General features: G+C 36.1%; 1 protein-coding gene across 1 annotated transcript in view; it reads left to right on the forward strand.

The window, feature by feature from the left end:
* The window catches only part of Ptprq (protein tyrosine phosphatase receptor type Q), a 188,215-nt gene that overhangs the window by 120,895 nt on the left and 48,982 nt on the right, over nt 1–18,338 (forward strand). Inside the window, exons 27-32 of the mRNA XM_028873029.2 lie at nt 44–165; nt 4,828–5,014; nt 8,873–9,117; nt 11,421–11,487; nt 15,462–15,620; nt 16,285–16,507. Coding sequence (XP_028728862.1) covers nt 44–165; nt 4,828–5,014; nt 8,873–9,117; nt 11,421–11,487; nt 15,462–15,620; nt 16,285–16,507 — 1,003 coding nt within the window. The remainder of the gene's footprint in view (nt 1–43; nt 166–4,827; nt 5,015–8,872; nt 9,118–11,420; nt 11,488–15,461; nt 15,621–16,284; nt 16,508–18,338) is intronic.

The raw sequence follows: 18,338 nt of genomic DNA on the forward strand, positions 1-18,338 counted from the left end.
CACTACCTAATGGGGCAGAGTAATTGATTTCCTATTGTTGCAGCTCCCGATGGTCCTCCTGAAAATGTGCGTGTGGTTGCAACGTCCCCCTATGGTATCAATATCAGCTGGAGTGAACCTGCTGTCATAACAGGACCAACATTCTATTTGATTGATGTCAAATCGGTAAGGCATGTCTTACCTCCTCTGAAAGGCAGCATAAAACACAGTTCATGATGCAGATTATTTAGTCAGAGGTTTTGATTTTGTACCATGGTCCTTAGTTATACCTTTCATAGATTGGTTAGTGTAGGTCTTGATTCTGTAGTTACCAACTGCTCAACAACAATAGCTTTACTTCAATGCATGTTTCTTTTATTCTGAGGGCAAAGACTCTGCATATGTCAGAAAGTTGTGAAATTTGATTTAAAATACAGAGAAAAGGGACTTTTGGAATAGAGTGAGAAGGAAGAGGTATTCAAGAAGCAGTCTCCCAGATAAGGTTTGAAGAGATAAATCTTGAAAAAAAAAATTTGGAGAGCATGAAAGGGAAATGAGAAGAGAGATATCAAAATAAAAGAATAATTTTTTCAAAACAAATAATACAATCATTCCATATCATGACATAAAAAAGTTGGTGTACTGAGACATGAAGCTGGACCCACATTATGGAATATAGCTGAAGTTTTCTCTGTTCCTACCCAGCCCCACAGACCCTGCAGCTGCTTATAAAATAATCACTGAGAAGATTATATTAATTAAAACTGCTCTGCCATTAGCTCAGGCTTATTATTGACTAGCTCTTACACTTAAATTAACCCATAATTCTTATTTATGTTTAGCCACATGGCTTAGTACCTTTCCTCAGTTCTGCCTTCACATCTTGTTTCCTCTGTGTCTCCTTTGTAACTCCTGACTCAGTCTTCCTCTTCCCAGAATTCTCCTTGTCTGTTTATCCCCCTTATACTTCCTGCCTGGCTACTGGCCAATCAGCATTTTACTTATCAGCCAATGGGAGCAACACATTCACAGCATGCAGAGCACTCACACCCACTAATGGACGCTGACTTTTATGTTCATGGGGACACTTGAATAAGTAAAACAGTGGTGTGTTAAGGATTTTTATCACACTGGCAGACTGACTGGTTGCTCATTTAGATATTCTGTGTTCTGTCTTTGGGATGTAGTCTAGGTCAGTGTCAGGAAATTGTAAGAATAAATGGGCAAAGGAAAAAAAAGATAACGATAAAAGCAGAGGAAGTATAGAAAAGGATCCAGATGAGAAATAACAAATCTGTGAGATTGTTGAAACCTCAACTAATTCTTGGTGGTGAGTGAGGATAAGAAATGAGGATGATTGTGAGGTGTATTACTTGGAAACAAAAGGAATAAATCTGAGAAGGGAAGCAAAGGACACAACATAGAGAAGACATTGAGAAGCCTGAGAATGAGTCTTTTGCATGCAGCTGCAATAGCAGAACTGCACACACATGTAGAGCTCAGCGGCGAGAAATAACTGTTACTTATTATGAAATAGCTTGTATCCCATGGGCAGATGAGACTAACTGTGGAAAAGGTAAATAGCTTAATCCTCTAAAGGAGGTGCTTCTGTCTCAAAAGTTCTGCTATCATTAAAATCAAATGAGATTCTAATGTCTTCTCCCACACATTCTTCAGCTTTGCTTCTTTTGTAGCCAATATTTGTGATGATCTTGGTACATGGATAGATAAAAAGAAATAACACGAGGGCCCTGGGAATATATGTATTTAATGCATATGATAAACGGATAATTATGAATGATTCTTCATCAAAGAAAGAAATTATCCTTTGGAATTTGGTTAGGCTTACAGAAAAGGTAAACAAAAGATTTTAGGATGGTTTTGTCATCTCGTTGTTACAGCCTTCTTCCTGACCTTAAAAGTGAGCAGGTGGGATAAAGGAAAGCAGAGTAGGGAGATGTACAGGCACAGGTGCCAACTCAGTTAATTCCACTAGAAATTCTGTGTGTATTTTATGATTTTTTTTTATTACCTTTCTTCTCTGGCTTAAGTTATATTTGAATAACTTCTATACACTAGGACAGGAATGGGAAATGAAAGCTCGGCTTTCATGTAGCTCATGCTCTAGCAGTCCACATGGCAATATGAACAATTATAGGGTAAGGCATGATGTTATGGGGGAGATAATGAAGTAATTAGAAATTCCTGTTATGAGGACAGAATATAAAGGAGGCTTCACAGAGTAAATCAAACTCATGGAGAGACTTGAGGATTGAACAGCCTTATAGCAAACAGGAAAGGCTCTTTCACTGGGTCAAGAAGTGAAACATAAGTAGGAAGTAGAGTTGGGAGAGAAAAACTGGAGTCCAGTTGCTAAACATGTTATGTCATGTTATAGTTATTGACTGGAGTAGTTTCATAACAAGAGTAGGTGATAAAATGATGAGTAAGCAACCTTGCAATTGAGGACTCACAGGACTTGAGGCTTCATTCATGGGTAAGTGGATGCAGTCACTAACAACCATTGTGGAGTAGGTCTATTGATGAAGAGGTAGTACATTTTTGTAGATGCTCTCTGAGGATCTACAGTTATTCTTTTAGGATTTTAAAAAAAATATCCTAAATATACAATACAGGATGTGTGCCGTGATGTAGTTTTATTAGTTGATATTGTTGTCTATTGTACAAATGGAAAACATTGAATCGTTTAATATATAAATAGAGTATTTTTTTCATGATCAGAGCTCACTCATCATATTGCAAGATAGATAGTTTTGGATTCATGGAAGACCTAGACTGAAATTCTATCTCAGATGTCCTATAGCTATGGAGCTTGAGGGTGTCACCCAAACTTGGTAAAGTTACCTCCTGTTAATAAATTCACTCTGTAAGTATTAGGAGTATGGGTGCCTTATACTCCTTTACAGTGACTGACTCTTTGTTATCTCTAGATAGTTATTATTCAGCATGAATAAGAGCCTAATCATGAGGAAAGATTGAAAATCCATATTTTATGTGAATTCAAGTGTTGATGACTAATTAAATACTCATACATTTTGTACCATTACTATTGTACTTAATGAATAGAATTTGTATATTGAAAGGTTTTCTACCATTTTAGAGACGAGGGCTTTTTCTTCCACTGCTTCATACAATAAATGAACTTTTTGACTGTGATGCTGGTTATTGATTAGCCTTTTAGTCTGTTTCTTATGTCAGCATCACCATCTTCTTTAAGTTAAAAGCTCTTGCAAACCAAAATTTAAAGAAACAACTGAGTAACTCCAAAATTCGTTTCTCTGTGTTTCAAAGGATGGGCAAGTTAAACCTTATCTCCACAGTGCTAACTATATATAAAACCTGCAGTATTCAGTGCAGCTACCTCTGAATAATATACCCTGAATGGTTATGAATTTTCTCAAATTTACATCAGGAAAATCCCTTCTAAATTTGTTATATATGTACATGGTGTGTGTGTGTGTGTGTGTGTGTGTGTGTGTGTGTGTGTGTGTGTGTCTTTTCGTCTCTCTCTCTCTGTAAGTATGTATGTATGGACATGTGTATATACTTGTGGAGGTCATAGGTCAACGAGTCTCTTTTCAGCTACTTTCCATCTTATGGTTTGAGAAATCTTTCACTGAACTTGTATCTTGCAGTCTGGCTGGAATGGCTGGCAAATGGACTGTAGCGATCTGCCTGCATTTGTTCTTCTATCCCAGTGCTGAGTAACAGATGTGGCCCGCCCCACATGCCTTTTATACAGATGCTAGGGATCCAAACTAAGCTTTCCATGGTTGTATAGCAAGCACTCACGTACTAAGCCATTTACCCAAGGCCCTTCTATTTAATACTAAAAGCTTTCGCCATGTTTAATGTCTAGAGTGGTGAGCAAAAACTTCCATCAAAGACAAACTATATTTGGACAAACCATAGCCACATTTAATACACCTAAAGATTCACATTTGTGAATGTGTTTTAATTATGATGTTTATAGTTAGTTGTGCCCATAACCACTGTTATATCTAACAGTGGTAGGCTAGAAGTTCTTTGATCTATAATTATGACCGCAATTTTAAATGAATGTGCATACAATAACAATGAGTGAAAAAAGGCTGAAATCAAAGGAATATGGAGAGTGAGGAGGGGCATGTGGAAGGATTTGGAGAGAAGGAAGACAGGAGAGAACTGTTGTAACTATATCATAATCTCAAAAATAAAAAATAAATAAAATTAGAAAAAGAAAAAATTAAAAGGGCAGAACATATCAATGTGCATTTCAAAAGGAAGTTGTCCTCTCACAATTATAATTCAGTTAGAAAGTACAAAAATGTAATTTAAGTATCTATACCTTCTGAATTATGTTATAAAGCATAATTTACAGAGTCATTAAACAAAAATCAAAATCTCCATGCCAACTACTTTAGATCTATTCTTTCTAAATTCCCAAGAAGATAGAATAATTCAGTATTATCATCCCAGTAGAAAGTAAGACTGCATGAGTGGCTTGCCTCATGGAACTAACTGACCAATTTGGAACTTGAATGCTGGGTGATTGGGCACCAAAACCTACATGTTTTCTTCTATAAGCTAGTGAAGTAGAAAATCGTTTCAGTGACTCTGAAAGTGACTTTTGCTTATTTGATTGATAGGTTGATTGATCATGGTGGGTTGATTACATTTTCTCACTTTCAACTGTTAACATAATTATAAATGAATAAATTTATCATAGTACTTTGAATTTTTGAGAGTGATCTGTTTTTAAAGCAAATGAATGAATATTTGGCCAGATCAGTATACCTGTAGCTTTGGATCGTTATCTATCTTAATGACTAACTACTTTTTCCATAGGTAGATAATGATGACTTTAATATTTCCTTCATGAAGTCAAATGAAGAAAACAAAACAATAGAAATTAACGACTTAAAAGTATTCACAAGGTATTCTGTGGTGATTACGGCATTTATTGGAAATGTTAGTGGGGCATATGCAGAAGGGAAGTCAAGTGCTGAAGTGATAATTACTACTTTAGAATCAGGTAAGGAATATTTCTCACCATTCCTAACCATTAACTGAGGCTTGGCTGTTGGTCTTTCTTACAGTTCCTCACACTCTCCTGGAGAAAATGTATGTGCTATGAGATTGATAAAATGTAATAAAATCAAAATCAATGATGGTGCAATTGACAAATATAAAGTTTGTTTACATTTTTGAGGCAAAGTAGGATGTGTAGAACATTCAATCGTTGTAAATATGGAACCAAATTAAATGTGCCCCATGGTACTTTTTTGCATTTATCAAATCTGCTGTTTTAGAAACTGAATTACTTTGCCTAAATGTTTTCAGCTAACATTGTTTCTTCTAGAATTTCACCTTGATTATGTCTGTCCTGATTTTTTATGAAAATTGACTAATCATATTAAGTAATCTGATATTAAAATCAGGTAACATATACTTGTTTTCTTAGTCAAGTGACACGCTATATTAGGTGATTGTTTCATAAATGTCAGAATCCATACAGATTTCCTCTAGCTCTGTGAACAGGGTCAGAATGGCTAAAAAGATCATAAAAGGGAGTAGGAAGTGAATGTGGAGAGTGAATCTCCCAAGGCCTGCTCACCCACCTTCTTCAGACTTCTGAGGTTCTTTTCCACCAGACATGTCACGGGAAAGATCAGGTGAAGGGTTGTGTTACTGTTGTCTATTTGCTGCTGTCTCTAAGATACATAGAGGAGGCAAAAATAGTTTTTAGCTTGTTTCTTTATTATGCTATGTTTTCCTATACTTACTGCAAAGTGAGGACTCTAATTTGCAAGGTACTTTTTCTTCTCGTGTGCTAAGGCTCCATTTGTTCTCCTTTGCTGCCAAGTATCCCAGGGATCTAAATCTTGATTGTACTTCTCACATTTCTTCCTCCCGTTTCTCTGTAAACAAAGGGTTGGCGAATACACTCACATGTATACCACAAAGCACAACTTGTCAAGGTTGTTCTAACAACAGTTCTCAACCTTGGGTCATGAACTTATGGGTTGCATATCAGCTATTTACATTATGATTCACAACAGTAGCAAAATTACAGCTATGAAGTGGTAATGAAATAATTTTATGTTTGGGGGGTCACTGCAACATGAAGAACTGTATTAAAGGGTTGCAGTATTAGGAAGGTTGGGAGCCACTGCCCTAGGAGGTAATTAATAGTACTACTACCAGAAAAAAAAAAAGAGCAAATTAAGCCTCTGAGAATAGAATTTATTCTGTAAAGGCTTGTGTAATTTGGGGATAGGAAATTGTTGCCAGCACTGAGAGAATTCCTTGCCTTATCCAGCTTTAAGCCTGATCCTCAATTTGTGGAAACACTTCTATATAAAAAAAGAGGATACATTTCTTAAGTAATGTAAATGTGTAAAAACAAGTGGGGAACTATTTAAACCAAACTAAGATTTATTTTGTCTATAAAACTTTCTACTTAACATGGAATATTTTGCAAATGATGAATTTTTCTGCTTGTCTTTTTTGCTCACTATTATTTATCCACATTTGAGGGTACTGCAAGATTCTATCTGCAAAGAAGTTTGAAGTTAATGAAGCTTGAGCACCTGGACTGTGAGGCTACATCTTATGTCTTCTCACAGACAATTTTGACAGAAAAGAAACGTTTCCATATCATGTATCATTCAAATCACAATACATGTACAAATTCATTTTAATGATGTGATGTAAAGAACAATACTCTATAATCTTAAAATAATGTTTTCTCATGTATCACTTTATTTTATGATTTGTTGTAAGTAGTGGCATACTAAGCTGTCTTTTGTGGGTGCTTTGCTGTGTTTTAATAAGGGAATGTTTCATTGGCACAGAGTATCAATTATACAGAATACTGAGTGTCATTGTGACAATATCTCACCTGCATACACTTTGATCATATGTTACTTCCTTAACCTCCCCTTCACGACTACCTTCCTTTCTATAATAGTCTTTTAAAAGAAAAAAAATTTTTCTTTAATTTTCGATTACTTCTTTAAGGATTTCACACAATGATTTTTGATCATATTTGCCTCCATACCCCAACTCTTCCTAGGTACACCCCTTCCCCTTTAGCCCATTTCTGCCTCCATCTAACCAAAGCCAATTTGTGTTGCACAAATATTCTTGAATGCATGGCCTTCTACTGGAATGCATTCAACTTATCACGGCCCACAATTTTAGAGAAAACTGACCCTTTCTCTTCTAGCAGCTAACTATTGCCAATAGCTCCTTGGCTAGGGATGGGATTGTGTGCCCGACTCCCCTCTTCATGCTGAAATTTGGTCTGACTTGGGTTCACAAGCTTTGCACATGCTATCACAAATAGCATGTGTTTATATGTGCAACTGCCCTGCTGTGTTTTTATTTTAGTATAATGAACTGGAATTTTACAAGTTTCAGCAATTAAAAAAAAATCCAATTAGAAAACTGTCAAAAGACCTAAAGAAATATTTCATCCATCAGGAGGTATGGTTAGGAAATAACACACAATAAGATGTAACTTCCAGATCATTAGTCCTAATGTAAATGCAAATTAAACACACAACATTATATAACCATGCAGCTACTGAAACAGAATTACATAATAATTTTTAAAGTAGTAATAATACCAAATGATGGCAAAGATATAAACTGAACTATAACACTTGCCAGTGGGAATGTGAAGTGGTATAGACACATGGAAAAATATTTTGCATTCTCTTGTAAAACTAAACATGTACTTCCCATATGGCCAAGCAATTAATAGTCAACAATGATCATAAAGAATCTAAAACTTCTGTTTATAAATGCACGGATAGTAATGTCACCTTACTAGGAATGACAAAAGCTGTAAACAGCACAGATGTCTTTCCATGCTAAGCAAATCCTGTTAAACTACAAAATGTAATACTTCTTGGTGACTGTCAGGGCTGCTGTCCCTTTCTCCCGTGGCTGGAGACTTTATATCTGGGAAGATGACTCAGAGGGTTTGGATATTTGTCACAAAGACTGATGACCAGCACTCCATCTCAGGGACCCTCATGTTGGAAGGAGAGGACTAAATCTTGCAAGCTGTTGTCTGCCTTGCATGTGCTCAACATGGCACTCACATGATGCCCCATCAAGAAAACACTAAAGAAATAAGTTTTTGAAAAAGGATGAAGTATTGATACATCTAAAGCCTAGTGAACCTCGAAAACATTGCACTATTGATACGTTGAAAATGACAAGACAACAGAGCAGAGGAACAATGCTATTACAGGGAGGCATGTAGGAAAACACGGAAGTATGGAAGGGGAGAGTTCTGTAAGTGATGGGGTAGTTCTATCTTTTCCATGTTGGTGATTGCAGGAATCTGTATTTGGCTTACAGTACCATAAAAGTAAATCTCACACAAAACCACAAAAACATCGATGATATCGGAACAAGGCCTGCCTTCTAGTTAGCAGTATCGTCTAGATGCCTGTTCTCTGGTTTGGCACTGAATAAAGCCATTTGCTGAGTCACCACTGGGAACTCCAGGAAGGTCACATGGGGCTCTGATCCTCTTGTGACAACTTCCTGTGAATCTGTGTTATTTCTGAATAAAGTGATTGAAAAGTCGAGGAGGCACGTTCTGTGTAAGTCTGTGGGTGCTGGGCTGCTGATGCAATAGGAGGTGCTGGATTTAATCCCCAGTACTAATCACAGAGCACATGCATATGGCAAACAGACAAGCTAAAGTACCACTAGAATTTCTGGAAAATAGAGTTGGTGTTTCATCATTTTTCTAGTTTCCATAATACATGATATTTACAGTATGTTTAATTAGTCTTTCAAAACACAAGTGTGCAGAAAATACATTTTATATTGAGATTTAAAAATTATAATTGTCAACTTTTTTTTTTAGTGCCCAAGGACCCACCTAACAATATGACATTTCAGAAGATACCAGATGAAGTAACCAAGTTTCAGTTAACATTCCTTCCACCTTCTCAACCCAATGGAAATATCCAAGGATATCAGGCATTGGTCTACCGAGAAGATGATCCGACTGCTGTCCAGATTCATAACCTCAGCATTGTCCAGAAGACAGACACATCTGTCGTTGCAGTGTTGGAAGGACTGAAGGGCGGACATACATACAACATCAGCGTAAGCAGCCACCATTTTTTAACTGCCTAACTTATAAAGCCAACACTCACAATATGCCTGCATACCACATTTCAACCTCTTTCCTGCTTAAAAAAATACAGAAAATACTATTAACTGAGAACCTTGTACAAGAATAGCAGGCACCTGGAAGTAAAGAAAGAAAATGAAGGTTAAACATATGGAGTAGTGACATGCAGAGTGACCGTTGCCTAAAAGAAAACTGTACATGACACATTCAAAAGCAAATTTTGAAGAAAATAGCAGGAGTAGGCCATTTCATCATTTCGTTTCTCTAAGTTATTTTTTTCTGTTAGTATGTTACAATAATTTTACAAAGGATGTAAGACAGGTACAAGAATGTGTGCAAGTTCACATGCATGAACATATGCCCAAATTATTTCTTTCTATACTTACTTAGTGTTACACCTTAGGGAATATAAGCAAGATTTTTTTTTGTTCAGAAACATCACCTCTCAGCAACCTATCATCCAACATAACAATGCCTAAAATAGCTTCCCTTCCTCGGAGCAATTGTTTGTAATTATCAATTTAGTTATGAGAACATTGTTAATAATAGGTAAATATGTTCCTTGCTTCAACTTTGTGTCTTCCTGAGGTTCTTGTTGCAACTGCAAGTAAGTTTTACGAAATATCTGCTAGAAGATGAGTGGTAATTTGAACCTCAGTTCAATCTTGATTTCTAACCCATCTGGAAAACTTCTTCAAATGTGTGACTCAACTTTTCCAAGTGAAAAGTTGGGGTAGGAATGGTAACTTTTTGCAGAACATTATGTGAGGAACAAATATAGTATAGAAAGAAATATAGAATTATAGAGAGCATAGAAAGAAATACTGTATCAATTTGGCTGTTGAAAATAAGAGAAAATGAGAAATAAAACAAAGTACAGCTGGTCCATAAAGAAAAATGTATCTGCTTGCAAATGGCAATATAAACATCTCAGGATATTGAAGTTTATCATGAATATTTGTATTTAAAAAGATTCCCAAGTATCTCTATGCATCTTGCTATTTAAGAAGTACTTTCAGTTTTTTTCAACAGTTTTTCTTACTCATCACCACAGTTTAAGTCATATAATAAAGAAAAGATCATTACTTATTTTGAATAGTTCCTTTTTAAAAGTTACAAATGACACCAAATTTTTTCTTTTAGTTATTTTAACCGATGTGTTTAGAATTGGCATTTTTAATATAGCTACCATATACCGTGTATTGTTTTAAGTTAAATTTAACAAAACCATTTCCAAAATATTGACATAATGCGAGGATGACCCATTAATATATAAAATGAGTTAATTCCAAAGAATATGTTACACATGCCAAATTGTGTTTACTAATTACAAGGAATGTGGACTACTCTTGTGGTCTTTTGTTGTATTCAGCTAGATGAGGTGAAGTCAAGGACTCCGGGTCTTCAGTTTCCTGAGCACAAAGCTAATTGAAAGGATTCCCATTTGCGTAAATCACCCACTGTGCACACAAACAAAAATGTTTTATGTGTATATGCTGCATTATGCAGGTTATGCATCAGATACTTTGGGGCAGGGGTGAAGAAGGGCATATAGGGCAACTTTCAGGAGGATGATTTAATACAGGAAAATAGGGAGGCAGGGGGCATTGGGTTTCATTTCAGACACAAGAAGAAGATCTTGAATATGGATTTAAAGGAGGGCAAAATGTGCTGGCTACAGAGAGAAGTAACAGATGTTCAAGCAGAGGGAGAGGTGGTATAAGCTTGGTGGTGTTCTATTTTCCTCCCGTGGGTTCAAATGGCAGGCAGCACAGCCTTCCTAGGCTTGGTGGTAGGGACCTTGGTGTCAGTTAGCATTTAGTCTCATGACTTAGTTCCAGAATATTAATTGTAAGAAATTCTTGATTGTTAGGGTTCTTCTGATATTTGTGGTACTAAGCAGGCTTGAGAAAATATAATTAGTAGGCAGATAACATTGTTCATAAAAGAGAGATCATTTTTTAAAAAATTTTTTTATTCATTTTACATACCAAACCCAGATGCCCCCCTTTCATTCATCCTCTGGCTCCTCCCCATTCCCCCCGCCCCAACCCACCCCTCATCTCCTCCTCCAACAGGGTAAGTTCTCCCATGTGGGGGCGGCGGGCAGCTAAGCCTGGTACATTCAATTGAGGAAGGACCAAGGTCCTCCATGCTGTGTTAAGGGTGAGCAAGGTACCTGAGAGATCATTTTAAAAATTGTTTATAACCATGCTCACTTGCACATGCATAGACAGGAAGCTTGGAGTAGTGATAAAGCCTTTTTTGGTTCCAGGTTTATGCTATCAACAGCGCTGGTGCCGGGCCTAAAGTGCAGATGCGGATAACCATGGATATTAAAGGTATAAACGAACTGCCTTCCATTAAGTTGTTGTTTTCTTAACCAGATGGTGATTGTAATCTGAATCACGTGCAGGAGGCTAACCTTTACATAATGAATATGCATGGATATGCATAAATTTAGCAATAACGTGCACATATTAAAAGTTTTAAACATCTAAATGCTGACATGAATTACTGTTGAAGAGAATGTCTGTCCTAAAGGTTGTCACCTAAACTTTATTTTTATTGGGAAGAGCTTTTTAAAACTGCATCTGCCTAGATTGAGTCTCTGTGTTAGGAGTTGGATTCTGTTCAGGTGATCAAATAGTGACTACTAAACTCCATGTAACCAACCTTGTATATTTAACTCTAAAGTAGATCTACCACTTCACTATTCTGGCAGGTATCTTAGAAAATTCCCCTCCAGCAAGTAATCACAAAATCCCAAAGAGTAATTTAAGTCCATTTGACCAGCAACTGCCTGACCAGATATTGATATCAAGTGATTTTTTTGTACTACCTCTATCACATAAGTACTAAAAATGAAGGAAAACAAAAGGTCCCAAGACGTTTAAGAAAACCCTCATCCAGCCTTGATATGAGGGTCTGTGCTTAGTTTTATTATAACGTGTTATGCTGTGTTCAGTTGATACCCCTGGGAGGCCTGGTCTTTCCTAAGGAGAAATGACAGAGAAGTGGATCTGGGGGAAGAGGGAACTGATTGGGGTGGGGACTGGGAGGAGTGGATGGAGGGGCAAAAAAAGAAAGCAACAACGAAACCCTTTAAGTATTTGTTCCAGACTACCTGGAGTAGAATTACTCCAAGTATGTCTTTCTATAGGAAAGTATAATGTCTCTTTCTTTGGAAGGGTCAGTGGAGGACAATGGCTGAAGTGCCAGCCTTTCAGGCTGTTTAGATAACTCTTGAGACTGAATCCTGGGTTGGTCTTTTGATATCTGTTTGACTTTAGGAAACCTTCTCAGCACATATAAGTCTCGAAAGTACAGATGCTATTGGTTCCTACCTTGCATGTTGTTAATTATGAGGATTAAGAGTGAGCATCTTTGAAAAAACCTTTTAAACAAGACCTGAAAATTATTATCAAGAGTATGAAAGAGTCATTGACAGATGCAATTTTACGTTTTATCTTTTTACTAACAACTAATAAGCACAGGTGTGTTATTTAAAAGCATTATTTATTTTATTTGATAAATTCTGGACAATGGCTTAGTGATTAAAAGCACTTGCTGCTCTTTCAAAGGCCCTAGGTTCAGTTCTCACTCTAGTTCTGGGTTCCAATGCCCTCTTTGACTCTGAAGGTTCCTGCATGAACACTGTACACATACAGACAAGCAGACACCTATACACATTAATATTTTTAATTAGTAATTTTATATCTTGGAATATACAAAGAAATAAGTTGTTTCAGCTATAATTTTTTCACAAAACAGCTCCAGAAAACACAAAGGAGGGGTCGAGCCACACCATCTGAATTTTTTCCATCACTTTGTATAGACACCCATATGTATAAGCACAGTTTACACAGTATTTTTATGCTTGACTGAAATCTCTCATTTCACATGCTTTACCCATCTCTGTGCGAAAATGATTCTGACCTCCACTCTCCATCTATTGCCCACAGAGAGATGCAACGGCATGGGGTTGTAGTGAAGACTCATAGAGATAACTTGTCTTTAGTGCTATGCATGATTTTGTTAGCTACATCGTGTATTGAATTAGAAGCAGCCTCAATAAATTTTTATCTGACGGTTAATATACTGCTGGATCATGGCACCCAAGTAATGGGTTCCTGTTATTGAGATTTGTTCTTGAGGACTCCTGGTGACATCGCTGAGGGTTCAGAACAGAAAAAGGCCCAGGCCTCTTCCTAGTAAACCTTTCCTTCCTTCTCTCCATTCTGTGACTGCTACACCAGGCAGTTGTATCTGAAGGCTCTCACCACCTACTCCTGTACTTTGCCTCTTCATTTGACACAGATTTTACTCTCCATGGACCTCATACCTATCCAGTCTCATTCCAACCTTTTCTTGTCAGAATGCCAATATGATGTATCAACTAAGAGATTTGCTTTTGGATCCAATGCACAAGAAAGAGTGAGTCAAAGACTCAAGTCCAAAGGGTTTGGTTCAAACCCTTATGTTCTCCTTTCACATCTGCTGGCCCAATTCTTGTCTATTAAAAGGAAACAATATTGCAAATATCGTGAAACTGTTGAGAGTTTCTTGATTATTTTTTTAAACATTGACGCTTGGATATGTAACTTTCAAACAGCAAATATGTATATGTGTGTGTACACACATGTAAACACATACACAGCTATCAGAAGAAATGAAACCAGCAGAAACCCTAAAAATCCTGCTTTGGGGATTTTTATATGTATTGATGGCAAAATATTAAGTACTATGATATCTTTGAAATTATTCTAAAAATATCCACTAATGTTAAAGATGTATATCTGGTGGGCTGGAGAGATGGACTGGTGGATAAAACATTTGCCACACAAGTGTGATGACCAGAGTTCAAGCTCCCAGATCCCATGTAAATCCTAAGCAGGTACAGTGGCTGCCTGTAGTCTAGCACTATGGTGGCAGAGGTAGAGGATCTTTGGGGCAAGCTGACTAGCTAGACTACCTGGATTCTTTATGTTTTTAATGAAATAAAATGAAAAGTGAACAAAGAAGACATGCAATATCAAATTCAGGCTGCCTCATGAATGTACACACTCACATACACAACTACACAGTTGTACACCTATACACACACATTACACATGTACCACCTCCATATACACATAAAATGCACATTTCTTATATTCTATATTTGGAACCTCCTCTACAGAAATAAAAGGGCAAACAAAGTCAACCGGTTGATGTAGATGTAACCAATCATCTTATTAAAATAAGAAACACAGAGCCAATGTAAAAGAGAAAGCTGAGAGATCAGAACTCAGAGCTAAAATCTTACCTCCTGCAGTGCTCCTAGCTTCCCCGAGAGAGAGCTTCTTCCTGTTTGTCTGTCTTTAAATAGTCTTTCTGTTCTGCCTTCTCATTGGTTGTAAACCCAACCAAACGTCACTGCCTGTAAGTATCGCCCTCCAGGTCTTAAAGGCATATATCTCCAATACTGGCTGTATCCCTGAACACACAGAAATCTACCTAGCTCTTCTAACCACCACGCTCTTGCTATGGCTCTAATAGCTCTGACCCCAGGGCAACTTTATTTATTAACATGCAATTAAAATCACATTTCAGTACAAATAAAATATCACCATAGGTTGAGGTTAATTATTACAGAAAATGCTGAAAACTATAAGAGAAGTACATTCTCATCCTTGGACCATGGTTGGTATGCAGCTGTACCACATACTGTAGTCATGAAGAAGCATGAGTTAGCACTGTACCTCTGTCTGGGAAAGACTCACACAAGAAACCAATATGCAGTGTAACTCTAATGAATGGTGGATCTGTATTAGAAAACTCAATAGTAAGAAATCTGTTATATATGAATCTGAAATTTTACCTGATAATGTGAACATTACCAAAAATAAGGGAGACTGTTATCCAGGCTTTGACACAGATGAACAGTATGAAAGATGCTACCTCGACTAGGATAGAAATTAATCAAGATAACAAAAGTGAAGAAAAAGAACACACAGAAAAATGTTACATGTAAATAATTTTTGAAAGTTATTTGTGACAGCCCTTATAAATTGAGTGTTTTTATTGCACAACAAAGAGTTGAATATCTGAAAAATTGCACCTAGGCTTCAGTTTCCCAGGAAAGTCTCAAATACATAATAATACCTTTATGAGATAATAATTATTGTACATCTACTGTACCCCAAAAACAACTACTTAGTTTGATATTTGCATGGGCTGTCACTTTGTCTGTTAGCTACCTACATGAATTTAGAAGGTGAAGTTTGTTTTTTTTCTGCTCAGAAAACTGTTAGTCATGTTTTACTGTTTTTAGCTCCAGCACGACCAAAAACCAAGCCAATTCCTATCCATGATGCCACAGGAAAACTGCTTGTGACGTCAACAACAATTACAATCAGAATGCCGATATGCTACTACAATGACGATCATGGACCGATCAAAAATGTCCAGGTGCTTGTGGCAGAAACAGGAGGTACCTCAGATTTCAGTCTACCTTAGGAGACTGTGGAATGTGACTTTCTGAATGCTAAAGAAGGTTCTGCTCAAAATTATCAAGTAAAGTTTTTTCATGATTCTAACATGATTTAAGGTGGTCAATAGACTTAATATTTTCAGTAATTATATTAATAACTTACATAAAAATACTATACTCAAATGAGGAAAGGCCTGATCAAAATATGTCATCTATTTATTGTGTGTACCGGTTGGAGTGATTTGATTTTTTGCTGTGGTTCTCAACCATGAATGCTGTGACCCTTCAATACAATGATGACCCCCAACCATGAAGTTATTTTCCTTGCATAACTGTAATTTTGCTACTGTTATGAATTATAATATAAATACCTGATATGCAGGATATCTGATATGTGATCCCTATGAAAGGGTCTGTCAACCTCCATGGGAGTCTTGACCCACAGGTCGAGAACCACTGGTCTACTTGCTACATCAGCCCCCACAGCCCTTCAGATTCCTGTGTGAAGGAAACTGTCCAGGTTCATAAGCTGAATTGTGCCAATGGTTCATGGCATGACTCTTGCTGCATCTAGAATTCTCTACTGCAATCATAAAAGTGCTGCACTGATGCAAAGATACCTTCAATGTGATTTGTGGTGGACATTCTTTTTCCCCTGTATTAGCTCAGCAAGACGGAAATGTGACAAAATGGTATGATGCATACTTCAACAAAGCAAGGCCATATTTTACAAATGAAGGATTCCCTAATCCCCCATGTATAGAAGGAAAGACAAAGTTCAGTGGTAATGAAGAAATCTACGTGATAGGTGCAGATAATGCCTGTATGATCCCTGGCAATGAAGAGAAAATTTGCAATGGACCTCTGAAACCAAAAAAGCAATATTTGTAAGTATAGTGTATGTCAACCATGTACTATACTACAAGTTCATTAATGTATGTCACCTACCTATTAACCTATGCATCCTTCTGGTGAGCAAAGGGATCTCCCATGGGTACTGAGGCTGACTATCACTAGAAATGAAGAGCTAGATGCAACATTATCTATTCATTGCAAAGGCATACAGTATTATAGGAAAGGCATACAATTCTGAAATTAAGTATGATTTGATATGATAAGTTGTTTAAAGGCAATTTGAAAGGTATGGCACTGGAGGACATGCATTGTGGGAGAAGTTAGTTATTTCTGTAATGAACAATGTGGTTGATGTGTTGGACCTCAGTGTTTTGCTCTTTGCCATAGTCGAAGATGTACATCGGCCTTCAGAAATGGCCTCATAGTCTTTTAATCAATTAAGATTTCCTTTGATGATGCTAATGCTAATATCTCTTTTATCTGATCAATCATCTGAATGAATGCTTTATTGATTTTTATTGAATTTATTAATATTGTTTTCTATTTTATTGTAGATACTATTTTATAAAAATAAGGCTGCAGTTAAGAAGAGAATTATCTTAGCCTTTATTTTTCCAAAGCTTATTGTTATTACTAATTTTTAAAAATGTAGGTATTCATACTTCAGCATGGTAGTTAACGTGATATTAAATTCCTTATGAATGTTGTTGGCTGAGTTAGAATTAGAAAATTTAGAGAAACTGGCAATTGAAAAATAATATTCTATCATTTATTATCAAAGGCAATTCGTTTAAATTTTGGTTATTATTTGAACTAAACATTTTTAAAATGATAAAAATTTCATATTTACTCTTATTCATTGTTTCTTTTACATATTTTTTTCAACAGTTCTTTTCATGATAGATGTTATCATAAGAGTTTGATAATGCTGGAGAATAAATCATACACTGTAATTTGTCTTACAAATTTGTTACAGTTGTGTTTTAGTTTTTAAGTTAGGTAATTTCAGGTGTCTTCAAGGATGATCTTCTGTACTCTTTCTGTTTTACATTTATAAAAATGGGTAAATACAACTAGGCACATAATGAAAATAGCCATCATTAGTCTTAATTTGTGTACATGTGAACAAGACAATTCTATATAATCTTTGTCCTTTGATTCTGCAATATTTCCAAAAATAAGATACAACAGCTACTATGCTTTATATTTGTTAATTACAGTAGCCACATTGTTACTCATGTGATTCCATCTAAACCCATCTATGAATTAGATTATCTGCTTAATGTTTTTTGACTACTGCTGGGTCTTGAGTTTGGTCAAATTTCTACTCATTTTCCCATCAAATTCAATGAGCATGAGAGCAAGATAATTATTCATTTAATATAGATTAAAGTATAGACTTTTCCTGGTTGTAACTTAGTCTTAAACTCATGTCTTGTAAATTTATTTTTTCTTGAATAAACTATTGATTTTCCATAATTATTTGTTAAAATATTTGTAGAAAAGATAATGGGACATAAAAATTGTTTTTCTTTTACAATTTTAGGCCAATATCTTTGATAAACATAGACACAAAAGTTCTCAATAAAATACTTTCAAAATGAGTTCAAGAACACATCAGAAAAATTATCCTCCCTGATCAAATTGCGTTCATCCCAGAGATATAGGGATAGTTCAACATAGGTTAATCAATAAATATAATTTATTACATAAATAGATTCAAGAACAGAAACCTCGTTGTCATCTCATTAGTTATACAAAAAGACCTTTGACAAAATCAAGCATCCGTTCATGATAAAGTCCTAATGAAACTAAAGATACAAGAGATATACTTCAACATTATAAAAGCAATAAATAGGACCC

Source organism: Peromyscus leucopus, chromosome 18 (genome assembly GCF_004664715.2).
Source record: "Peromyscus leucopus breed LL Stock chromosome 18, UCI_PerLeu_2.1, whole genome shotgun sequence".
In the NCBI taxonomy this organism is placed as follows: Eukaryota; Metazoa; Chordata; class Mammalia; order Rodentia; family Cricetidae; genus Peromyscus; species Peromyscus leucopus.